Below are 26,459 nucleotides of genomic sequence, written 5' to 3' on the forward strand. Positions count from 1 at the left end.
CCTGCGCGAAACGTGGACGCTTCCTTACGGCTTTCCCGAATTGTTTCGTTAAATATTGGAATTTGGGATGCGCGGTAGAAAAAATAAAATGGTATCCACATTGATATCCTCTTCCGACAAATTTAATCCATGTTACGTTGCCTTACATTTTTTCTCCCCCGTTTTCTGTGAAACTAAAACAAATGACTTGCGTTAATTTCCATGCATGGTTAATCGAATCTTTTTTTTTGTTTTAATACGTCTAGGAATTCTTTTTCAAACAAAACTAGTCCGTATTTCATGATCATGTGGATTTAATTATCCGTTTTAGATTTTTATTGTCAGAAATACTGTTACGAATTTATCGTTATATGATTGGGTAGGCTCGTGCCTCCTGTTCCTGGAACTTTATTGTATTCGTATTTGCCTATCTTTTCTCTTCTAGTATAACATAATGGACTGGTATTTTTATTGTCAAGTATAGTCGATTGTGAAGCCAGGGTTTCCATTCTACTCGAAATTATATTGAATAACCTATTGTGTACTTGGAGAGGGGATCAAGATGCTTGCACTGAGTAACAGTATCTTATTGAGACAGTATCGATTTCTTGTCAGAATTATATTACAGTACGACGACAATAATACCAATAAAAAAAAATAATTAACAAAAATTATAAAACCTCGAAAAATAATCATAATAAAGACTTCGGATTTTACGTGTCACCAGGTAATTTTCTCCATCGATTTAATAAATGTATAAATATCTTTCCACGCTTACCCATCAGTCCTGATCCTGTTTGCTTCCGAACGGTCAAAAATGTCTTCCATCTTCGATAACCACCGAGTAACAACTAATTGATAGAAATACCACCATTTGTATGGTTAACAATGACTGAGACTTCCTCGGAGTGTAGTACCACCATAACGCGATTTCTCGAATCGCAGCCTTAAATCGACAAGGCTACCCCATTATCGTGGTATCAAGGAGGCCATGGTGCTGAGTCACCGGAAGTTAAGTAAAGATACCGGAAAAAGAGGATTTCACGCTGTATACAAGAATACTTGATACGTACAGTCACCCAATACTCAAAAGTACCACTATTAAAAAACAAGAAAAAAATGTTTTAAATTATTAAAACTTACTATAAACGTCATACATACAAATTCGATGATTTCTCGCAGGTTTTAATTAATCCAAAAAATCACGCGCGATTTTGTTCAAAAATTTAAAAAGCATTGAGTTGGGTTGTCCGAGACACTCTCCCTCTCTATTATAATAGATAAGTCTTGTCAGTCATTGTAAACATTAATCTCACGTGCATCACACAGTTTAATCATTGATTTATCTTAATCCGAATTTTGATAATTAAGAGCGTGGAATAGATCTATGATACTTAATAGAAGCCATTATCGTTAAGAACAGGATCTACAGAATGTATTAAAGTGTCCCTGTCACCGATTCCTTTGTTGAGGCAACATCCGGTGATCGGAGGAAGTTACCGTTGAAGTGCTTGAAATTCAAATGTCGGCGCTCACATCCGAATCGCGTTTACTCCACCGTACGACCCCATCACATACGCTAACAGCAGATTAGAAATGTCGAGGACATCTTGTAATCATTGAGGCAAGACATTTTTCTGGTATAAAAAGACAGTACGATCTCGACTGCAGCATCAGTGCTCGATCCTCCAGAAATCGAGTAATTAGATTCAAGAACCCCGTGAACATACAAGATGCATTCGAAGAACGTCTTCGTCTGCGCCATTTTAATATTCGGAGCAGCAGCTTCCGACGTGGTGAATAACGACATCGAAAGTGCCGCGAGTATCGGTTACGGATTAGGTTCCGGAATTGGAGGTTATGGAGGAAGTTACGGAGGATCTTACGGTGGCTACGGAGGTGGCGGACTGGGGTACGGTGCTGGATTGGGACACGGTGGTTTGGGATACGGAGGTGGTCTTGGGTATAGTAGCGTCGGTTACGGAGGTGGTTTAGGATATGGAGGAGCTGGAAGTGGAATTGGATATAAGGGTGGTCTTGGTTACGGGGGTATTGGGCTAGGATCTGGTATTGGATCTGGATATATTAAGGGAGGATATGGTGGCTATGGAGGTTATGGAGGTTACGGAGGAGGTCTTGGATACGGTGGAAGTGGAGGACTTGGTTATGGCGGGGGATACGGTGGTGGTCTTGGATATGGCGGTCACGGTTTAGGTTATGGTGGCTATGGAGGTGGTCATGGTTTAGGTTTAGGTTATGGTGGCTATACCGACGGACTAGGTTATGGCGGATATGGAGGTTACGGCGGATATGGCGGATATGGCGGATATGGCGGACATGGTGGTGGTGCACTGGAAAGAAATGGATATTCCAAAGGCGCAGCAGTTGCCAGCGATGGCAATTACCAGAAGGGTGCAGGGCATAAAGGTCAATCTAGCGGAAGGTTAGCCGAAGGTATTTCCGCCGGACAGGCTGCTGAGAATAACGCCAAGGGCGAGGCCGGCTATTTTGCTAATGCAGGTGGTGCAAAAAATGGATATGAAAATTCAAAAGCCTACGGTGGTAACAGCCATTACGATCAGTCCGGTAAGTAGCTGATACCAGATAAATATAAATGGGTATTGTAAACTCCCTGGATTTAGGTAGTTTAACCAAGTCGTTATTTATTAACAGGTGGTAAAGGGGGTCACGTTAAGAATGCCTCTGGTCATAAAAAGGGACACGTGACCAAAGGCTTTGAAACTTCTCATCATAAGGATGAGACTGGCAAAACGACAACCTTCTACGACGAAGGTAACAACGAGGGTGACCAGTACAACTTTGGTGGCCAACAAGGACACTTTGGGGATGCTGGTGGAAGTTCCTATCACGGTGGCTTCCAGGACAATAAATATAATTCTGGTCAGAATGCCCAGAAGGGACAGTACAACCGAGGCCTTTCCGCAGGAAAGGAAAATGCTGATAAGCTTGCTTATGGCAATCAAGTGCATTATGGAAATAATAATCAATATGGCGAGCAGGGTGGTGCTGATCGTCAATCCGCCAGCGGGCACTCCGAGGGGAATAAATTCTACAAGCACTATCCTCATTACTATTGATACAATCTGTAACAATTAAGTAAAGCAAATAGAGTGTTACAAGATATAAACAATTGAAATACGAATCGCATCGACTTGCGCGTCATCTTATAAAACTTCAATATACTTCGCAATGGTGTCTTTCTACAATTCTCCATATATCTTTCTATATCGTAACTCAAGTGATATATAGTGTCAATGTTCATTTATCAATGACACATATGTAAGTGTAAATATCTGCGATAAAGAACATAGTTTCTAAGAACTCTCGTGTCTTCAAGATATGCACTCAGAGTTGCAGTAAAGACACAAAGTATTATTGGTCAGATATTAGGAAGAAATGTCTCTCTCTCCAGGAAGTAAAATAGCTTATAATTAAACAGGAAGATATCTTAATTGTAACACAATTCATCCCTTCGTCTCACTGAATATGCACAAATATTTATATAATTAATATATATACTTGGTGAACATAACCAAATAAAACAGTCTCTTATTTTTATGTAATGTATCTTTTTTATTCCTGACGATGACAATGATGGCAGTTAAATAATATTATTCTCTACCTCATGATTGGGGCATAAGTTCTTTGCTTTTATAAGTTCTCTCATGGATTATTAATTAAGCTGTCCTATATAATATACTTTTAGCATATGCATACGACTTCATAATTCTATTTCAAACTTTTATCACGACTGGATATTATTCACACTATTAGAATTAAGCATTGAGATTCATCCACTTCGTTATGTAACTTTAAAACATTACTTGTAAAGCTGAAGCGCGACAGGAATGGTATTTTAAACTTTAACAAGTAGTTACATAATTACTTTGTCTCTTTTCAACTAAAGAAATTAAACAGGACACTTTTATCCCAAAAATTGAATAATACAATTTCTTCGAAATCCAAAAAGCCTTTTAGCCTTGTATATTGTTACAGCGAAGGAAATAATATTGCTGGCTATTACTTCATCAATAATTTTTCAATAATTTTATCATCGAAGACTGGTTTATTGACTCTTCGACATCTGTATTCAATAGCATATCCGATGGATGTCCTATAGATGTATTTTGTGACAAGTATTCGAACAGAGATATTACAATATAGCCTAAATGAACACACGATTACTAGTGTGTGTATTAGTCGATATATAGGATTCTATGATGATACGCATTGGTAACAACTGTACGGGTACAAGTTTTTGAATAACAATAATTCATAGTAGAAAGTAAATATACCTCAGATAAAACAGAATGAATAAAAGTACAATTTTTTTTATACACGTACACGAGGCCCTGATGGATTTATGTATGTCAATACGTAATAGCATATGTATATTTGGATGAAATACATGTGTACGTTATGAATAATTGCAATCTTGATATTATTTTACTTAGCATATATAGTATATAGTTCATGTATACATTCTAAAGTTTATCTCTAATTAGCGTATAGAATTTGATTTGATGCGAAGCGCTCGCGGGATACTCTATAATTTTACGTAGATAAAGTAAAATGTAAAATTGGTTAACAAGATAAAATTAATAAACTACTAAGGTATACTGTAAGCTGACTCACAGTGAGAAATCAAAGTTCTTGCATGATTACTCGAATAACTGGTTCGAAATAATTTCCATGACGGAGAACCAGAACACGAGATATTCTCGTATACAACCCTCGATATTAGGCATTATCGAATATTATAAATAATTTCACATCCTAAGAGTTAGAGCAATAATGTACAAATTTGTTCACGATAGATCGATCGAGCGGTAGATTAAGTAGAACATGAAATCAGAGGAAGCAAGTCTTGGATTTCAGAATTTTTGTCTCACGCATAAAGTATAGCGAATTAATTAGCAAGAATCTAGGCATTCGACACAATAAATTAGTACGCAGAAAAGTCGAGAATAAATTTCACAAGGCGGAAGGCATGATCAGGAATGGCGAATTAAAAAAGCAAATTAGGGTAATAAACCAAAGAACAAGGTAATCAGTAATTAATAATTTCGTTGTGACTCAATTAGTCCACATTGATTTAACAGCTTACTTTTTTTCTTTCATTTCTAACATCTCGCATGACCTTTGCTCATTTTTATTACACAGCCAATATTGTTCGATTATAAATTATATTCAATGAACATAGTGGATACCGTGAATTAACGAATACGCAAAAATTTTCGTGAAGTAAAATGAGTGTACCTCGAGAGTGATAAATTGATAGTCATTGTTTATGAATGACGTTCCTGTGGTAGCAAAATAACTGCTAGCAGGATAAAAGCAATGATAAAGATGGTTAACAAGCGTTCGAAATTGCTAATCAATGTTCATATTACGTAAAGATCGAAAGACACGTGCGGGATCTCGTACTCTAAACGTAGTTAAGGTTATAAATTTAACCAGTCTCGTATAAAGTGAGCTTTGTTATCGTGGTAATAGCGAATCTTGGAATGTTTTGCTTCGTAATATATTATATGCCTGAAGTTTAGGCAAACAGCGACGTTTGCCTTTGCGTTGAGAATAATGAGAGAAATATGACGTAGCAATAAAAGTACTGGTTAAAATCTATCTATAAGAAGGTCCATTTTAAACGCTAGTCTACAAAGGCGCATTGAGGCTTGGTATGATAGTGTTCTTAGTGGCTGACTAGGGCACACATTTCAACTATTGCATGACCCGACCCCTTTCCATCTCCTAACAGTCGTAGAGTCTTATGATCGTCAATTTAAACAAAAAAGAAAAAAAGAAAAAATAAAGTCCTACGATTGAGTGTGTTTTTGGTATGCGAAAGGAGCACTGAATTCGAGATATTGTATATATGTTTCTGGTGACCGACGCGAGAATGTCGGTCAACGCTGAAAATAAATGATATTCTGTGCAGTGTAAGCGCCTACTTCTAATTCTAATATTTGCTCTTTCCGTTAAGATGTCGAGTACGTAGACGAAAATATGCTCCTTGGCTCTTTGCATGTCATTCTTAATCGAGACAGTCAGAAGCAACTTAAATAACCCATTTCATGTTTTTGTTATTCAGAATCATTTAAAGAGTATTCTCGATACGATGGATTCAGCTTGGTCGCCAAAAGTAATATTCATTTAGCATTGTCGCCACGTCAGTAAAGGTAATTTTGTCGAGGGAATACGGCTCTTGCAGCTTTTTCTTGTGGATCTAATTGATTCCTGTAACGCCGCGCCAAGAAAGCTGCAATCACCTGAAAAGTCAATTTATGGTAACGAAAGGTATCTGAGGTACAGTTATAGAGAAAATTACGTGAAGATAATTGGAGAAGAAACTAATTTAAGGAAGCTTAGAGTGAGAGCCGAAAATAGAATGGAGGAGAGTATCGACATTAAATTAGACAGAGGATAGCTTGGAAAAAAAAATAAAAAATAAATTAGAGCGTTGCATAGAATATCTGTTAGCACGCAGTGAAAGTAACAGGTAGCAATAGAGTAGCAGTAAAATAACAATAGTAATAATACGATAATAATCATATATTAGTGCATTGTTCTCATTATCTCTGCCACCAATCGTGATTCGATGAGAACAATGCATTCTATTTTCCCTAGTGTATTCACGTGTATTCTTTGAACACTGAAAGACAAATGGCGATACTTGTATATCCCTGTGTATGTAAGATTGAGAATATAATGCACGAAAAAGAAAAATGGAGTTTTCAGATACTACGACAAACGATAGAGGGAGATGAGTTAATAAACGAGCAGAAGCAGCACGATGAAACCACCCACCATCTGTTAGGAGGGTCGTACGAGGAGACAGGAGACATGGCGATGATGTTAGACTAGAGGAAAGCACTAGGGTTAGCTCGAGGATCTTTTTGGTTCCTGTAGCGCACGGTCAACCAAACACCAACAAACTGTAATAGGTATGGTACGGTTAGTTAGTATACACTTTACACACCAGAAATGTATGATTATACGATTTTAGAAATGACGCAAGAATTACTAAAGTTTTTAATTAACATCTTCAATGTCGTATGATTAAAAAGTTAAGACCTTTACTTTGACATAAATTATCTAGAACTTGTATGGGAATATTAAGAAAACGATAGACATTATTGAGTAAATATTAATGGAAGAGGTTTAAAATGTGTTGTATGTAGATAGCTTGTTTTTATGATATTGCCAAAAATTGATTTTGTTTAGAGAAGTGTATGTGAATTGATGCTTTGTGGACTTGCCTCTGTAAAACTGAAGAATAATCCTATCCCACCGCAGAGTTTAAATGCGTAATCGATGGTAGACTGTAGTTTTCTCATACATGTCGGACAGCTGCATTCTTGGTCTGTTGAAACTCCTGGTGGACAACAGAGTTCCTGAAAAAAAATTTTTAAAAGAATTTATTGTATACTTTGAAAATTTGTGTATAAAGATTGTTAAAGTATACTCACATTAACATTGTCGCAAGATGGGTGTCCCATTCCAGGTTCTACAGTACTGGTGTCATTAAATCCGCAGCAAGTAAATCTTGTCTGTACTTGTAATTTCAAGGGGTCCCCCACGCGTCTCCATCCCTAAACAAAAATAATTAATAATTTGTTGTGTATAAATAACTAACTAAACCTATAAGTCTTCCATAATACCATAGATGACTAATTTATTCAAAAATAAATATGCCGAGCAATATAAAAGTAGTTACCTGTTCGGCAAGCTGCTCTTGCTGCTTGGCATTAACAGCGAGACAAGCACAGGCAATACTGAATTGGATCAGGAACAGCAGGAATAAAATTAGCATGTACTGTATGACTTAATTAAGGAAATTTGATAGCAAATAGAGTATAAATTTAATAGACTAAGTATCATCTATTATGGAGTTTAGCTATGCATTAAAATTGATATATCCTGAATAATTAGACTGAACGATATGTAGGACACTGCAGTCTACTGTAAAACAATAAATATAAATGTCAAACAAAGACCTCCCTGAAGTATTGAACAGCTGATATGATACAAAGGTCAATAGATATTACGATCATTCAACCCATAGGCATGACCTTATTATATATATAAAAACAATCTCCAAGATTAGAAAGGATACAAAGAACAGTAGTACTTGATGATGTTTAACTGCTCCGATAAGTCCTACAATCGAAATCAGTATAAGAATAACTCCACATGCTAAAATTCCTCCAATAATTGGAAGATTTGTGACTAAAGCAGAAGCCCTTCCATAGACAGCAACCCCAATCAAGATGAAGGCAACGACCTAAGAGCAAAGATTAATATTAGAAATAATTATAAATGACAAAAAAGGCTTTTCAACACTCACAATATACAAAATATTCAGTGCAGTTAACGCGTTCTTCGAACACGTAAATCCACCGCACATCTTCGCCAAAGTTATTTCTATCCGTCGATACAATGCTTCCGCTGGCTTATAGTTTGTTATTTCCTCTCCAATGAATACGAACGTCCAGAGAACAGCTGGACCTTAGAAAAAAAATGTGCAACTGTCAAAAAGACCTAAGATTCATCTACGAAGAGAGGCTAAACCTTCACTTCGAAGCAGGCGACTTGCGACTGTCGTCCAATGGCGGCGATCGATATTTCTCTCTTTCTCTCATTCTCCCCCTCTCGATCTATTTTTCTATCACTCTATCTCTGTCTCTCTCTCTCTCTCTCATTTTATCTGTCTCAACTCTCTTTTCTGTCTTCCTTTCTCACGCTCTCTCTTCCTCGTTATAGGAAGAAAGAACTTCCGATAGTGTAACCCGCAAATGCCGAGTTGAACTTTTTTATTCGATTTGTGCAGTTACAAGAATGTATAAAAGCAATAATGCAGTATATGAAAAATTCAAGAAATACACTGATAAAATTGAACTTCACATACCTTCAAGCACGTTCTTTGAAAAAGGAAGCACGTAGACAAGTAAAATTTACGTTATCAGGACACGTCTGGTCCGCTTCAACCACGTCGGGTCTTTTAGTAATCAAGGCTATAATTTATAACGGCCACCTTATATTCGCACTGAAGGCCGTTGCAAATAATACGTAATAATCATACTATCATATATTTTGTTAATACACATATCAACAATCATTTTTGTTAAAGAATAATCGATTACTTAAAACGGGTTTTGTTACAAACATAATTATATGAATATATTAATCCGGTTGTAAATGAAGAAATTTTTTCTTTTTCAATTATTATTACAACTGAAATCTGTTGTTTTTTATTCCGTTCGCAGATAAAATCATCATCTTATAAAAGTCGTAGTAGGTTTTTATGGTAATTCCAATGGACAGATATCCTGTTTAATTATTGGCGTAATAACTTTTATATTTTTTATCCAATACCCATTTAACCGAAAGGAATGTATGTTAATAATAATAATACATTATGATACAAGTGATAAAGAACAATCAGAAAACTGCCGAGAAATGTTTGATGTAATTAAAGAATTCCAAGTCAAAGGATCAAATTGAAAATGACCTAGAACTTATACAGAAGGCTGTTGTCAGAGACTTAACCAACAAAGGTACTTACTCTATGGGATCTCTTTAACTCACCTGGTGTTAGAAAAGCTGTTTATTAGCACTGGACTTCAGGCAGTACTTCGACTTAATGAATTAGGTACCTTTCAAGCATAAACGCAAGAGATCTTCAAAATGACTCTGGTTTATCGTCGGGACTTGTTGTCATAATTCTGAGCATTCTTCAGCTTGTAGCTGATGTCGCTGCCATTACTTTCTTTGACAGACTGGGAAGGAGGCCTTTGTTATTAAGTAGTACTTTAATATCTGCATTGTTTCTTACTGTTTTCAGTATTTTTTACTTACTCAAGTTTCGTTACAATGTTAATATAAATGACTACGGATGGATTCTTAACTCCTCCATTATGTTGTACAGATGATCATTGCTCTTGGATTGAGTCCTGTGTCTTATATGATGCTGGGTTAAGTCTTCCTTATAAATGTAGAAGGAATCGCTATTTTCCATGGCTAATATTATTGCCTCAATTTTTAGTTTTCTGGTTTTCAAGGTATATCAGGAATTTCTACAAGTTTAGCTTGCTTCGCTATGGTTTGTTACATAGGTATACCATTTTTGAACTTTATTGTACCTGAGATCAGAGAAAAGTCCCTCGTGGAGATACAGGAGAAAGTCTGCGTAAGGAAAAATGTAACAAATCTGATATGGCGTTGAAACCCAACGAATCAATAGACATTATCAGATTTGACGTTTTGAAATTCATTTTGACCATTTTTCTTTCCGTGCGAAACCTTATTACTCATTTGACTGCGAGCAGCGCCTATAGGTGTCCAGCAAGAACCTACAGATGCCCGACGCTAGATGCGCTGTTGGATATAAGCGTTGTGCGATTAGCATATTTTGTTTCTGAGAGTTCCGTAATCAAAGAGACATTCACGTGTGCGACCCAGTAATAAAGGAAAATTTTTGAAGCATCGCAATAAGTTTGTGATGCTTTCTATATTTGGTCGTATAATTGGCGACGCGTCTGTTAAGAAACCAAGGAAGATAAATTTGCAAAGATGCCTGACGTCGGGCGATAACAATGTTTGCCTAATTTTTTCATCACGCCTAACAAATACATACCTGGTTATTCAGTCCGAACGTACCAACCTGTACATATAGTTTTACCATAAGAAACAAATAGATGCGCTAACTTCGGACGATACGTTTGAAATGTTAAAACACGGTCAATGATTTGATCCATAATTTTTATACAGTTCATAGGAACAATCACTAACAAACGACTGTACATTATTTTCAAATAAAAAAGAAATTGATACCAACTTCAACGTGTTTAAAATCCTTGGAACTCCAAGAATTATTTTATACGTACAATATGTAGCTACAGCAGTGCCACCTGAATGTATAGGATTAAAGTGCTTTTTTAGTTTAAATCTGACTTTGCCTTTTTAGTCCGAATGAAGTATGAATCAACTAATTGTTGCATAAAATCATCCACGAATTATTTATATTCGACTCTGATATTACTCGAGCGTTTCTTTCTTATTGCGCGTTGACAATTTGAAGCATTATTTTTCGCACTGATTCTCTGCGACGCATTTAACACTCACGTGCGGTTAAACAAATGTCAAATTCACTACCATTGCACTCGCATAAGATACTCGGTTTACAATAATAAAGCAACTGATAGCATTTAAGTTCTGCAATAACTTTTCTACCTACGATCACACAAAAGATCATTTAGAAGTGATAGCGAAAATAATAATTTCTAATAAATTAGTCACATAGGTATACACTTTTAAATTGCAATCATTTACATGCAAAGAACTGTCCGTGCTTTGATTAAACGTTAGATAAAAACTTAAACATTAAGTAGACCAAAAGGGCGGCTGGAAAACGTATTGAAAACTTTTCTTAATTATATGGTAGAATTACAGGAAATATCTTAAATTTATTTAGACACGTATTAAGAAAGTCAGTCATGAGTACCAAAAAAATCTGAATGTGAATAAGCTTAATTACATTGAATACATTACGTATTATAAACGATAGATTTATGTGTGAATATTTAAGATTGAAATTGAGTTATTATGACTACCAATGTTTATCTTAATTTTGAATATTTTATTTTGACAGTTAACAAAACTATATTATAGATGCCGGTCACAACGGTATGTTCCATTATATGAGAGATAATAGAAAATTTGAACGAAATACTTATAGCTCGTTGTCAATACAATGTAGGTGAATGGAAAGATTCATTTTCAAAGATCTTCCTTCCTTCCTTCCTTCATGACTGCTTCTTCCAATGAGAAGGTGTGCCAGTTCAAAAATTTTACAGACTGAACGTACTTGAAAGAAGCAGGGGAAGAGGATTAAATAATGGAGAAACCTTTCAGACCATTTCCTCATAATTTAAGTTGGCTGACTTAGAATGACTTAGAATATGATACGAGGTATGGCACAATAAACATTATCAACAATAACCGTTAATCTCCTCACAATTTAAGTTGGCTGACTTAGAATGACTTAGAATATGATACGAGGTATGACATGATAAACACTATCAATAATAACCGTTGTAAATTCAAACGTGTCTCCTTCGTCTAGTCTTGAAATATTTGCTGATGCTTTCGTCAAGAACACGACGGGGGGTCGCGTGAACTCCAACATCCTTATATAATTACGAAATTCGTGTAAATTCTGTAATTAATTCTTAATCCTGTAAACTAGTAAATTGTAGAACGATCGTGCAATGTGAAAGCACACAATAACATGCGTCGGTAATTGTATTAAAATATATCTGAATGACAATGTCATTCACGCGAGAGGAAAATATTTTAAAATCATCAGGGCAAAGCCAAGTCAATATTTGCAAGAGAAGAAATTCTTTTTTCTTAAAATGGAAGTGATAAGAAATCGGGTGATAAAATATCCTATAAAATGCTCTTCCTGGAGTCACAACCGTCAGTACGTTGGAGATGTATTAAAGTAAGGCGACTCAGTCCTAGTCCCATTGCTTTGGTGTTAAATACAAGTGTCATTACTATCTCTGTAAGTATTCTTGAATGTTTCATATTGATATTCATAAAAAAAATATTAAATATGGTAAATAAAATAGAATAATTTCATGTTCTATGCAGTCGGTGTTGAAGAAGAAATAAGCAAGATGGACGCCACGAACACCAAGCAATGGCCGCAATACTTAGCAGCAATCACAGGTAAAATATGATCAACATGTTTATACATGCAATTTGTACAAGATAATTATCAAAAGAAACCATTCTTAAGATTTCTAATTACTATAATATTGAACTGAATACTTTTAACTGCAATTTTATAGCGACAATTGCTCTGGCAACAACTGGAGCTCATATTGGTTGGACGTCACCTACTCTACCACTTCTGAAGAGTTCAAATTCACCACTTCCAATAACGTCCAATGAAGCTTCCTGGATAGCATCCTTCTATTTGCTAGGTGCCGTTCCTGGTAACATTATCGCGGCATTCCTGGTTAATCATTTAGGGCGTAAGATAAGTCTTCTACTAGCAGGAGCGCCACTTCTTCTTGGTTGGGTCTTGATCCTGGTAGCATGGAATCCATATGTTTTATACGCATCACGTTTAATCAGCGGTATAGGTCAGGGAATAATTTACGTAGTATGCCCAATGTACATTGGGGAAATAGCTGACAAGAATATACGAGGTGCACTTGGTTCCTTTATAAGGTTAATGGTCACTTTTGGAGAGCTGTATGCTCACGCTGTGGGTCCATTTGTCTCGTACGAGTGGCTGGCGTATGCATGCGTGGCATTGTCACTAGTATTTTACGCAAGCTTCTCTTGGATGCCAGAATCCCCATACTACCTAATAATGAAGAATGACCAGGAAGCTGCCGAGAAGAGCTTATTAGCCTTGAGACGTTACCAGGATAAAGAGGATCTGGAAACAGAGATGGAACAGATACAAAAAAGTGTAATCAAAGAATTATCAAACACAGTTCACATTTGGGATCTATTTGACTCACCTGGCACTAGAAAAGCTGTCCTTATCAGTCTTGGTCTTCAACTCGTACTTCAACTCAGTGGTATGGCTGCCATTGAATCTTACACTCAGGAGATGTTTGAAGAAAGTGATTCCGGCCTCTCGCCAGGACTTGCTGTCATTATTTTGAGCGTTCTTCAACTCATGGCTGGACTGGGTGCTATTGTACTTGTAGACAGATTGGGAAGACGACCGTTACTCTTGAGCAGTGCTTTACTTGCTGGAGTTTCTTTGACCATTGCTACAATTTTTTACCTTCTAAAACTTTATTACAAAATCAATATGGATGGTCTTGGATGGATTTTGGATTTCTCCATTATGTTCTATCAAGTCATCGTAGCTCTGGGTTTGAGTCCTGTCTCTTACATGATGCTGGGTGAGCTGTTTCCTACAAACGTTAAAGGAGTTGCTGTCTGTTTAGCAAATACCTTGGCATCCCTTTTGGCCTTCATTGTATCAAAATTGTACCAAGTCATCACAGATGCTTGTGGTATCTACACAACCTTTGGATGCTTCGCTATGATTTTATATGTTGGGATAGGATTTTTACTATTCGCTGTACCAGAAACTAAGGGTAAGTCTCTTCTGGAAATACAGGAGGAACTAAACTGCAAAAGAAATCATAAAAGGAAAGAAACAACGATACAACCTGATATTGTTGTAAGTACAATATGTTAAGATTTGAATTTTCATACCATAAAATCAATGATCATTACTTTGAAAAGTTGAGGTATCAGTTATTTTTTTTAAATTGTCCACCCATACAATAATTCAATAACTGTGCTTTTGACTCTTCAAAGAAATTATCAGTGATCCACATAATGACCATTGCAATTCACAAGGTAAATCGAGAATGAATCACTTTTAAGTTACATTGCTAAGTATCGAATATTTTGATTTCCTAAGATCTTTAAGCAATAACATTTTTTTGGCTTTACCCCCAAAAAACAAATTTCGAATCTCAAAGATCTAGGAAATCCATTATTCATTTGTATTTATTATACAGAGTTATTCAGAATCGTTACACCAATTGCAATTGGTTCTATTATACAAATCAAAATGCACCATCTAATTTACATTGATTCAACATATTTTGAATAACCCTATATAATACTAAAATGTCTATCTAATTAATAATATCATAAAATAAGGGCCCTTTTATATTCCATTGCAAGAAGGCGCTTCGACCGAAGTAACGAGAATGACAAAGAGATACCTTCGTTCTTTAATTATTCTTGGCCAAGTAATGTGAATTTAGCGTGTCGATGATTAAATCATTAGCACCTCACGAGTGTATTAGCAAGGGCCCCTGCATAGAGCAAGTTTGCATGACCATCTTCTCTTCCCTTTTAAGCAGGGTGTAACACATATGACTGATACTGATATTTATATTATTGCAGAAATATTTATTCATTGTCCGAGATATATTGGTCAAGCCGATCAAACGTGGTGACATCATAATACCGCTACGTGAAAGAAAAAAAAGACAAATCATTACCGTATCAAAAAAATCTTTTTCTTTTTTAATAAATTAACAGTCACTACGTTTTTGCTTAACTATATTATCTCGACAGTTAGGAACATCTTATTTTCCCTTTGAAGCAGGGTGTAACAATCAAATGATATTCCAATACAGATCATTGTAATAGGATATTGATAGCGCGCACATTCAACCGTGTACCGAATAGCAGTACAAGCTCGATATAAACACCAATGGTTAAAGCGCGTGGCCCTGATGCAAGAAGGATTTAGGCGAGCACCGTTGCATGACTAACTTATTTTTCCCTTTCAGGCAGGGTGAAATATTATAAAATAATATAAGCAAACGCGTATAGAATATAACTGGCCCGTATACTCATAATAAGATCCTACACTGTACGTACGTTCAATATAGCGTAGCACTTTGTGCACGCGATCGCTTGAAATATATTGATAAATTCGTAGGCGATAACAGAATATATATATATATTGTTATATTATACTGTAAGGTTTTTAACAACGTTCACGCAATTGCAAAGACTCTCTACGTTTCCCTTTTAGGCAGGGTGTAAGAATACGATCGATATGTTAATCAATTTCGTACAGATTTCTACATTGTAGAAGTTTGCAATTTATACGTTGACAAATAAATAAATATGTGTTAATTTATGCATGTATACTTATCCTTCGTCTTTTCATTTCTTAATTTTTACACACTGTATATAGTACCTTGTACCTATACGGTATATAAAAATATACTGAAATTGAGTAGAATTAAAATGAATAATTAAGTTAATTACAACTTCGCTGTACATTACTTACAACATATATTTTATTTCTTACTCTTACTCTGCTACTCCCATACCAAAAACAATATTCAACATATTCAATCTCTTGACCTAACTAATATTATACAATCACAATGTACGACTTCCAACAGTGTTACGTATTATGTACAAGTCAGACTGCCTAGAAAACTTATAGTTCACTTTACGCACAGTAAAATCATTTCGCGTTATATTTGGCAGATACTGAATTAACTTATTACATATGTACCGTTAACTAATGATATACTTATTGCATAATATTTACACTGGCAATGATTATTAACGTGTAACCCATGGAATCACACAATGCGCGACAACAAACAAAAAGTAACATTATAATTCAAATAATAACTTTGGACAATTAAATTAATTGGCATAAGAACAAAAATTATAATCCTAATTCTGTTAATTAAGATAGAAAAACAAAAAAGAACATATTCAACCTTTTTTCAGTTGTATCTGGTGTATAATTTCAAGGGAAAGTTAACGGTTTAATTGAAACAATAATTAACTTTTCGTTACTTACATCGACTTACTTTTTTTATAACAAATTAATATTATGTACAGCACTGCCTTGTGGCAATATATATATATATATATATATATATATACATATACATATATATATATATACACACAGTTTTCTATACAACGCACTCTCCATTTTTGTTTACCTGTACATTATCTTCATGATGATAATGACTTTATGGTTTTCTTACATAATCCATTTCCTGTATAATTTTACTACTTGTTGCAAATAATTTATCGACCAAAATCTGAAGCACTTATTTTAAATGTATCTTGAGTATCGTTATGACCATGGTCTAACAGTTTAAAATATGATTTGTACACGTTTGCATGAGTCGGTCATTACAATAGAATATTACAGATTGTTTCTGGAGTAAAGAGAAAAGAAAAACGAATCTCTCCAAAGCTCAAATAACAATAGAAACAAGAAACAATGCTCGCAATACATTGTATATTAACAAAGACTAAATGAAGTTTTTATATGGCCTGTATGCTATTTAACTAAAATATGAATAAGCAAAACTGCTAAGAGATTTAACAAAACAAATGATCTTATTTATACTTTTGAAACATACCATAATAGTTTTCTTTCGTGACATCCAATTGATATCCTTTACACATACATTCTTTGCAAATGCACCGACAGACATATTTCAATGCAACTATATATTCAGCAAGTGACATATGCAATAGTACTTATTTCTTCATCTTCTTCTTCTTCATTTAATCTGTTATTTATACTTGAAATTTTAGTGTTAGAATAGTATACTATTTCTTTATGAGCGCAACTGGCCTTTGGGTTTAAAAACATTCGTCTGACTTTGCTGAGATTATAAGTAGCAATTAGACGCGAGGTAATAATTTTTTAATTAGATTAGAAATTATTTTAGGACATGTACTATATAAATATATATATATATTTATATGCAAGTGTACATGTATATATTCTATGCGCAAAATAATTTGCATATATAAAAATTCTTTAGTTTCATTAAGGATGCGTGTCCGGTGCCTTCCCGAAAAGTATATCTGACATACTAGGTTAAAAACATTAACAAGAATTAACAAACAGACGAATGTTTCAATAATCTCTGAAAACGTCTGTAACAATTAGTATTCAGTCTACTGTGTGGTATATCATTTTTGTTTTCTTGTTATAATTCATCGTCGATATGTCTGTCGTTATGTTCACGATTATTAACATTATCACTTTCGCTTTTAACAATGTACTTCTCATCGTAATTATAATCAGCTTCCGTTGTCGATTCGTAATTTTCCGAGACATCGGATTTCTCTCGATATTCCGAAAAATCCTTAACCACTTTTTCATCGTCAAACGCCCATAACGGCCTCTTAAGTTCTTCCAACTTATCACCAGATTGAATTTGATAATTGATTTTATCCTCGTTATCGGATTTCTTAAAGTTTAAATCGCTCTTTTGTCCTTTTTTCGAATCACTTATCTCCCGTTCAATTTCACGCAACAATTTATGTATCTCGTCGTTAAGGACTCTATCGGATATCTTAGATTTCTTATCGCTATCACTTCCTACTGGAACATCACTTTTTGATTCATCGTTTAATCCTTCGTCCAATGCATTGTCTTTAGCACCTTGTCGATCTTGTACATTCTTTTTATAATACTCAGCACCCTGGAGATTTATATCCGGAAGAAAGTTTGTCTTTTCGTTTATATGAGTTTCGAGATCATTATTTCTACCGTCGTCGTTTTGGCTTCTGTTTCTAGATTTGATAGCAATAACACTAGGTTCACCAGATATCGACGTCTCTTCGTTTATCTTTGACTCTTTCTCCACGTTACTTGAAGTATCGAGAGTGTCGGTTCTTATCTTGAAAATCTCCTCAGACCTTTTCAAAGAGTTTTTCACTTCTGTCGGGATGAAATATTCGAAATCGTCCAGAGTATCTCTTTCTTTCAAAATACTATGATTTTCACTGACTTTCTTTTCCTTATTGTCACCGCCGACATCGATGATCGACTCTATACCGATAAAATTATTCTCCTTGAGCTTTGCCAGATATTTTCTATCGAATGGTGTATCGAATTCCTTTCCTAAATGATTGATAAACACATTCAGATTATTAAGTGACAGCAGGAGTTTATTCATGCGATCTAGAAGTAGAAGGTACGAAGTTTCGAATCCGGTATAATTGTCGTCGAATACCTCATGCAATAAGTGTGAATAATTTTCAATTTTCATCTCAACAGAATCCAATAGCTTGATAAGCCTTTCTATATTCGCATTTTTTGTTTTTACTGATTTGAGTCTAGTCGCAAGTTTTTTAAGATAGGCTAGCTCATTTATCTTTCTTAACAAATGGGGTCTTAACAATTTCACGTTCCGCTTGTTTAATGCCTTCATTTCTAATATTTTGCCAATGGTATCGTCTGGTGGTATTTCACTCAGTTCTTTTAAAAACCACAGTACCTTATCCTTTAAGCTTACACTGGGATCATCACCTGATCCACGTTCTTTTTGAATGAAACTGTAATCGTGTGTTAGCTCTTTACTTTTAATGAGCAAAGGAGCGTCACGTTTTATCACATTTGTAAACACTTGATCGACAACGGATTGCTTTAGACCCTGCCATCTTTTCTCGGGGTCTGACAGTTCCTTAGATTTCTTTCCTGTTACTATAGGTACATTTAACTTAGCAGATATCCTTATTTCTTTCTCGTCTGCACCTTGGGTGATAACTGCCTGTAAATGTGCATACTCGACCGTTACTGCTCCATCATCCTCTTGTTTGACCTCATGCTCCAGGACATCGGTAGTAGCAATACTGCTTGGAGGATTCTGTTTCAATAAAAACTATATCGGTCCCTTCCCTCAGTTAAAGATCCAAATACAAATTGAAAAGGATAATTCAACATGCTGTGATATAATATAAAGCTTGCATGTCTAGCTTTGAAAAGAAAAGCAGAGCAAAAAGTACAGATCAATAATAAGGATGCATTGGAGGCTATTCTAATAAAACAAAGGAAAAAAAAAACGAGGCATCTTCAACAGCCACATTGATATTTAATTTTCCAAACCATAAGAAGAAACGAAAGACCTATTGTATGTGATAAATAATAATACAATACTTGGACTGTACTGTGAATAATGTATACAGCGTAAGATACATTCGTATGTTTTAAAGTTCATGATTAATGAATGAACATATCACTTGTTTAAGGTCGTGTATGAGAAATTTAAAGGGTCGTGCGAAACATAAAAATATACTATCTTTCAAGATACAAGAAAGTAATAACATCTCTAACTAAAAAAAGAAAAAAAAGGAATACAGTCCACAGTCTGCTGACATCATCAGAATATATCACTTTAATATAAGAATACTTGATATCTCCTTAATGGCAAAAATATTTCAACTGATTCAATTATACTAATACATTAGAAAATATCTTTTGCACGAATATCACAAGGAGCATTCAACTGAATAATTTCCAAAATAACCTCTAGGAAAACTTAACCCGTTTGCCCGTGCGCACGCACAAAACTATAATTTCACATATATCTCACAAAATGCACGCAACTGACAAATAAATACACTTGCAACGATACCAGAATAATGCTAGTAAACCAGTAGCTATCACTTGTACCGCGATAAAACCCAGAGAGCAAAATACTCAAGGAATATCACGACTAAGAAACAAGGGATACAAACCTGTGGTGTTATTTGCTGAGTGAGAAAATCCTTCAGGGAACCTTTCAGTCGTTCGAACATCGATAAATCGGTGGGCGCTTTCAATTGAGCCTCGTCTCTCGTTAAGAAATCGCCTGTGATCGCAAAATTATACCGTACAATTGACTAAAATACACAAAAACAACAGCTTTGACCCACTTCAAGAAGATCCATTACCGATAGTGACGATGAGTTCTCCGTGACTCTGCACAATAGCATGCAAAAGCTCATTGGCCTCTGCACTGAAGAGAAACACAACGGGTATTGTTATGTCATCGACTTCTTTCCCATCACCAGACATAGCGAACATTGGTGAAGTTGCAGCACTTGAGCCAGGAACATTATCCAGTACTATACCAGCCAAAGCACCAGCTTTCTGTATCCTCCGTGCCTAAGAGCCAATTTATATATTGTTATGCAATTCTATAATTTGTTTGATAATAAAATCATTTACTAACTTATCATGCAATTACCTTTTCTACGAAGATACAATTGCCACGTTCCATTATGGCAATTCTTCCAGCTAATGCCTCTTCGTTGACTAGATCTGTACAGGCTGATGGTGGACTCGTAAAGGTGACCTTTCCAGTCATTTTGTTCGAGCCATAAATCATTGGCCCAAAACGTGCTGGTCCAGCTAATAGCATTACTTCTTGTGGCGGATTAGTATTTGGCTTTATAAATGTTACTACTTGCGGCTTTGTTTCTGATTGTTGTGTCTGCATTTTACTTAGCTCTACCATCTCTTGCATGAATACTAGACCCTCTTCCGCATCTTGCGGTGTTTTCGCCTAGAATTAATTAACGTGATGATTGAACAATTGATATATAATATTAAATCACAGTAATAACATACATTAGAAAAAGTATGGAGGAGTTGAACACGTCCATCGGCTAGAGTTAGAATCGTAATGCCCATATCGCTCAACATTGTCAAATGTTCTAAGTTATTAGCCTAAAAAAATCATACAACACTTGAAGAGGCACAAGCCTAAGGAACGTAATTAATTAAAATTATAAATTTAATACAAAAAGAATTTTACTTGGAATTGAGAAGCGTTCAGTCTTCGTTTTGTTGTCGTTCTTCTCGGACATACATCCTCGACCATATTCCTCAAAGGTTGCCTGACAGAGGCTGGGAATAAGTGTAAACTGTTTGGACAGGTTCTATCGAACTCATCAATATGCACTATATCTTTCTCAAAATCCTGTTCTCAGGAAAAAAAAATTGTTACGTTAGAACGAATAATATTGGTAGCATTCCACGATAAAAATTATAACTTCTAATTGTACTTACAGATGACGAATTGGTTCTTACGGAAGCCAATGTTAGTGGCAACAAATGGCCTTCGGTAGTAAAAACAAATTCATCCAAATCCAAAACCAGGTCGCTGCTATCAGCGAATAACAAATATAAGTACTTAAAAGTTTCAGATAGTACAAAACTATCCATTGTATCATCGTGCTTGTTCGTTCTAACGTCAGATACTGCTGCGTATCCACAAGTTACTCTGGCATAAGTCTGCAGACTGTTAAGGACCTTACGTCCAACCCCCAAGTAGTAATGGTCCCCCGTAGCGCGATACAAGAAGTAAGTTGATTCCAGAAACTCTGGCCTTAATGGATGTTGACCCCAGTGTACCTGATACAATTGTTGCATTAACACTTTTAATAACAATTAACATTCCCAAAAGCAACATTGAAATACCTGGAAATCCGTGGTAAAAGCCTCTGGAATAAAGTTATGTCTCTGCATTACTTGATAAAGCATCTCGTGGGTTTCCACTGCTGGCTTTATATCTCCTTTCAGCACCTACATAGATAAATTAGTTTTAAAATATAATTTTTAATTAACACTCTTAACCGCTGGATACATCACGGATAGTACCTGAAGTCCTGGCCAAAAAGCTAGCAAGGCATCCATAAAGTTTTTCGCATTTATGTTCGGTCTGTGCATATGTACATCCAATAACATGGGACCTTGACTCACGTATTTCATTACAGCTTGATAATGACGATTGAAACGGCCTAAGTATTTTTCATCACCTGTTACACAAACAGAACCTCAGATTACAGTTTTTATTTGTTATCTACAGATGTTTTCAAATGAAGTACGACTTATATTTATTCGTAAATAATTTTATTAAAATAAATTCTTAGTAACTCACCTAGTAAAACATATGCCTTGAGGCAATACTCGTAATATGAGTCTATACCTGCTCCTACGCCGGAATCACGCCGGACCCAATCACCAGAATTTACATTTAATACAGAACCCATTAGATCCGTGCCACGATGACGCATTCGCCACAAGACATCCATAGCTTTTTGAGCCTTTTCCTATTTAGTTAAAGAGTAATTGTATGATCCGCAGCAAAATTTTTAGTTTATAAGATATAGTGCTTTACCTCAAATATTGGTTCCCCAGTTAATCTAGACAACGCAGCCATTTCCAAGATCATACTACCAGCACAGGCGGTGCATGTTTCTCTGGAAACTTCGATAGGTACACCTTTCATACCATGTTTTAAATTTATCTGTAATTTATATCGGATTTTTAATAATATTCGATAATTATATTGAGGCTAAATATTATGTATGTAATTACTCTTCCATATGGTACGCCAGTTGTTGTATTAAATGCTGGCAGAAATCTGTATCCTAGATTTTTTGCTAAGTCTAAAAGTTCTCCTTTATACCATGGCATTATATCAGCTCTCTGTTGTAAATATTCGGCTAATATATGACCACTAAGGAGACCCCTGTAATTAAGAAATAGTTGAAGCCCAGAGTATGTTGGGTTTTATAACTTTGTATACAAGTTTTAAACCGTTTCATAAAGTTTCTATGAGAGAACTATATTATAAGTATGACTGTATACTCAAATCGTTATGAATCTACATACCCAAGCATTCTGATATTTGTTTCAAATAAGGAAACAACAACATCTGTATCGAACGTAACATCTCTGACAATGAGTTTAACTGCATTTTCGAATTCTTCTAAATCACCCAATACCTATAAGAATATTCAGTTATACGTGAAGCAATAATTGATCTGATTTACAATGGTACTTACTACAAGAGTGTCCAACGTGTCCACTAACGTCAAGGAAAAACTGTAACATTGAAAATTGTTATACAAATAAAGGTACAAGTGAAATAATATGATTCAAAATCAGTCTTTATATGAATAATGTTGTTTCTTACTTTCCAAGGGTGGAATCTATATCACCTCTATTTGCTTCAGACCCTCTGTATCTTCCTTTACAACTTAAAGGCATTAATTCATCAGCAGGATAAGCATTATCCTGTAATATATCATATAAAATTAATTAACTGATTGATTTTCCAACTAGTATTTTCATCTCTAATTACTTTCAAGTATGTCAGTCTTTCATTCTATTAATTTCAATTATATATAGTTTATCAAGAAACAACTTATTAGAAATTAAAATATTAACACTAATAAAGATAAATACTATAGAAAGGAAACTTACCATATATGCATTGTAAGCATGATAGAACATGTCCCTTGCTTCCTCCCTAAATACATATGTTTATTTAATATAAAGTTTGTAAGAGAATGGTAGATTCCACAATTAAAGCTTGATACTCCCTCCAAACATAAATAAATCACATTATTTTTATACTAACTTGAGTGCTTCACGTTCTTCTTTGCTCATATATTCCAATGGATCATTATTGGATGCTTCGATGAGAATGTGTAAGCTGCATCCGAATAACAGCACACCCCAAATAAAAGAATCACAAGCCATTTTCGGACCAGAAATATTTCTTTCTTCGTCAAGATCTCATCGAATTGTACATCGTTCAATAGATACAGCAGCAACTTCTTTATTTCACAGGTATCTTCTAACAGCAGAAGATAATATGTTGCACAACAGACATACTTTTGCCATAGAGCAGTACAATTCACCACTTGTTTCAATTTATAGAATCCTTGCTTTAAAGCATATGTTACGTGCTACAATCTGTTGTCTACGTTGAGATACACATTGTTTGTTCCCACTCCATATTCACCACCTCAACATATACGTCGATTAACAATGGACAAAGTAATCAGCAAAAGTTTAACTTTGCAAAAACATAAATTTGTGAACAAGAAAACGTACCCAGATTAAATGACCGAATGTTATAATATCAGGTTATGTATTTCGTTCATAACTTTGGAGCGAATTAAATCGAAATTAAGAAAACTGGACTAGCAGATGGTAGAAACGTTCGCGCACTAATATTTGTTATAATAGATAAATAATTTGCAGACTCGAACTGATAACATATTTTAATCAAGACTGGATGATGTGGCTGTTGCTGTCAGTCAATTTAAATAGTTATCCATATTTCCTATTAACATTGTTGATCACGAGTGAGAAAGCGCTTCGTGAGCTTTATAATAATCTTTTATTTCCTTAAACTTTATAAATATCTAATTGTTGCTGTTTTTTTCGCATATTGTATCTACTTTAACTTATTACCAATTGAGATGATTTCCAGTTGGAGAACTAGTGATTCACAACTTTACTCAGGAGGAGGAACAGTTCTCTCAAAGAATGAGAGCCATCATTACACGTACTCTATAAACTTGTAGATCTCAGTACATAGATCTACACAATGGTCGTGTAAAATTAAATAATCGGCCACAGTGACTCTAATAAAGGATAGCTTTTACAAAAGTTATGATCATAGTTTTATTCTTTAAAATTATGCAAAACTTAACACTGGCTTTTGAATATTATTCGAAACGTTACGTTGTAGGCGTAGTATATTGAATATATGTATATTATGTGAATACTATAGGTATATACGAGAAAAGTATTTAATCAAAAGCTAAAGAACTCGTATATTTTGAAAAAAAAGAATTTCATGGTATACGTCAAGCTTTGCTGCCACTCTACTTTTACCAACAGCTGCAACGTGCAGAGACTGTTTGGCGGTATTGATATTTTTTAAAGTTACTTTTGCTTTGTGAAGAGAATTTTCACAACGAATTTAACAGTGTTCTAAGAAAATGAAGCTTTTAACTCATAACATGTTAACATCCAAGTGCCTCAAAGGTGTGACTGTTGGATATCCCTTGGGAATTGTGGTAAGATAAAACATTTTTTAAGGATTATTATAGATTTTGAGGTTAGCTTTAGAAGTGGAATACTGAAGGCACATGGCATTTAATAGTTGAATACATCAGTGATATACTTTATGTAAGTATATTGTCAATCGTTAATAATTTTTGTTAATAGGCAAAGGACATTAAACTGTGTGTGGTAGATTTTAATTCTGAATTCATTGCAAGAATAATACCAAAACTGGACTGGGCTACACTTTGGAAAGCTGCAGATAGTGTATGTTTTTATTGTATAATAGTCTTTATAGCAACTTAAAACTTGATTCGCTCTTTTTTTTATCTATATAAATTTATCGTTCATAGATAGGACATGTTGGTGAACTTCCTCAAACACTTATTCAAGACTTTGAGACGAACGAAGAGTTTTTAAAGAAAGTTCATCATGTGCTGCTAGAGGTTGATGTTATAAACGGCGATTTATTATGTCCAGAATCAGGCAGAAAATTTCCAATTAATGACGGCATACCTAATATGCTACTAAATGAAGATGAGGTTTAAAATCTTACATAAGACATACACAGCTCGATTTACTGGTAAATGCCACTTGACAGAAACTCATGTGTCATATTCTCTAAACCAAACCACAATTTTGTTATGCAAATAGTGAATGTATTAAGCATATACACACTTTGTAAAGTCCTTTTTTAATATATGTTTTTTATGTTGTTAAATCTTTATTCAAAGACAATTCCTAATGATTTAATTATATAGAGGCTAGGAAACTCAAACGCACTAGCTAAAGCTAGACTGTTCATTTAATTTCTATGGTAAAACTAGTTTCAGATCATGTGCTTAAGTGGCCTAGCACTGTATGCTGAACAAACATATTTGACAGACTATTTCTTGTTTCTAACGTGAGCCATCTAAAGGATTGTGTTAAATCAATTTGAAGATCACATTAAGTCTTATATAGACCCAGTTACAAAAGATATCAGTACAACATATTCTCTATTATTAATTCTTACAAAAATCTCAGTGCATGAAGATTTTATTTAGCCTAATAATCTTGACAAACTTAGGTTTTTTGTAATATTCATAACACTGTTATCCTAATGAATGGAGTGAACCATTTTCTGTAAGTTGTCTATTGTAATGATATAGCAACAAATTAAGTATTTAAAGTAAATTCACCAAAAAACACAAATAGTATCAAACAATTATACCGATATAAATACTTTTGCAATTTGATTGAATCGATAGACAAATTTATATTA

At 34.8% G+C, this 26,459-nt stretch overlaps 5 protein-coding genes across 10 annotated transcripts; 3 read left to right on the top strand and 2 right to left on the bottom strand.

The window, feature by feature from the left end:
- The first annotated feature begins 1,117 nt into the window (after positions 1–1,117).
- On the top strand, positions 1,118–3,558 carry LOC107265345 (glycine-rich cell wall structural protein 1.0). Its single transcript, XM_015734729.2, has 2 exons — positions 1,118–2,565; positions 2,653–3,558. Exons 1-2 carry the CDS (start codon positions 1,713–1,715, stop codon positions 3,075–3,077), a joined length of 1,278 nt encoding a protein of 425 aa, XP_015590215.1. The 5' UTR covers positions 1,118–1,712; the 3' UTR covers positions 3,078–3,558.
- Positions 3,559–4,046: 488 nt separating this feature from the next.
- On the bottom strand, positions 4,047–10,333 carry LOC107265351 (tetraspanin-13). 4 transcript variants are annotated; one of them, XM_025082938.1, is made up of 8 exons: positions 9,859–10,333; positions 9,589–9,779; positions 8,348–8,508; positions 8,117–8,284; positions 7,718–7,816; positions 7,470–7,592; positions 7,260–7,394; positions 4,047–6,269 (listed from the first exon to the last, which is right to left on the bottom strand). In XM_025082938.1, exons 3-8 carry the CDS (start codon positions 8,405–8,407, stop codon positions 6,171–6,173), a joined length of 684 nt encoding a protein of 227 aa, XP_024938706.1. In that variant the 5' UTR covers positions 8,408–8,508; positions 9,589–9,779; positions 9,859–10,333; the 3' UTR covers positions 4,047–6,170. The 4 variants fall into 4 exon arrangements, 3 of the variants coding, with proteins under 3 accessions (XP_024938706.1, XP_015590238.1, XP_015590247.1); XR_001537188.2 differs by lacking the exons at positions 9,589–9,779; positions 9,859–10,333 and adding an exon at positions 6,808–6,935 and having other exon boundaries at positions 8,348–8,617; XM_015734752.2 differs by lacking the exons at positions 9,589–9,779; positions 9,859–10,333 and adding an exon at positions 8,909–9,040.
- A 542-nt stretch (positions 10,334–10,875) lies between these two features.
- On the top strand, positions 10,876–15,714 carry LOC107265339 (facilitated trehalose transporter Tret1). The gene is made up of 3 exons (XM_015734716.2): positions 10,876–12,568; positions 12,658–12,735; positions 12,858–15,714. The coding sequence occupies exons 2-3, from the start codon at positions 12,684–12,686 to the stop codon at positions 14,234–14,236; spliced, it is 1,431 nt and encodes a 476-aa protein (XP_015590202.1). The 5' UTR covers positions 10,876–12,568; positions 12,658–12,683; the 3' UTR covers positions 14,237–15,714.
- Positions 15,715–15,851: 137 nt separating this feature from the next.
- LOC107265310 (ER degradation-enhancing alpha-mannosidase-like protein 3) lies at positions 15,852–24,732 on the bottom strand. 3 transcript variants are annotated; one of them, XM_015734663.2, is made up of 18 exons: positions 24,599–24,732; positions 23,757–23,975; positions 23,600–23,645; positions 23,310–23,410; positions 23,179–23,218; positions 23,006–23,118; positions 22,709–22,862; positions 22,509–22,637; positions 22,269–22,440; positions 21,989–22,146; positions 21,809–21,913; positions 21,398–21,742; positions 21,144–21,308; positions 20,957–21,055; positions 20,574–20,891; positions 20,278–20,491; positions 20,083–20,195; positions 15,852–19,211 (listed from the first exon to the last, which is right to left on the bottom strand). In XM_015734663.2, exons 2-18 carry the CDS (start codon positions 23,876–23,878, stop codon positions 17,547–17,549), a joined length of 4,059 nt encoding a protein of 1,352 aa, XP_015590149.1. In that variant the 5' UTR covers positions 23,879–23,975; positions 24,599–24,732; the 3' UTR covers positions 15,852–17,546. The 3 variants fall into 3 exon arrangements, with proteins under 3 accessions (XP_015590149.1, XP_015590131.1, XP_024938661.1); XM_015734645.2 differs by having other exon boundaries at positions 23,757–24,146; positions 24,236–24,615; XM_025082893.1 differs by having other exon boundaries at positions 17,970–18,466; positions 19,059–19,211; positions 23,757–24,608.
- LOC107265376 (multifunctional methyltransferase subunit TRM112-like protein) lies at positions 24,680–25,916 on the top strand. The gene is made up of 3 exons (XM_015734788.2): positions 24,680–25,209; positions 25,361–25,462; positions 25,549–25,916. The coding sequence occupies exons 1-3, from the start codon at positions 25,132–25,134 to the stop codon at positions 25,741–25,743; spliced, it is 375 nt and encodes a 124-aa protein (XP_015590274.1). The 5' UTR covers positions 24,680–25,131; the 3' UTR covers positions 25,744–25,916.
- The last annotated feature ends 543 nt before the right edge of the window (positions 25,917–26,459 follow it).

This window comes from Cephus cinctus, unplaced genomic scaffold (assembly GCF_000341935.2).
Source record: "Cephus cinctus unplaced genomic scaffold, Ccin1 Ccin1_scaffold0020, whole genome shotgun sequence".
Lineage (NCBI taxonomy): Eukaryota > Metazoa > Arthropoda > Insecta > Hymenoptera > Cephidae > Cephus > Cephus cinctus.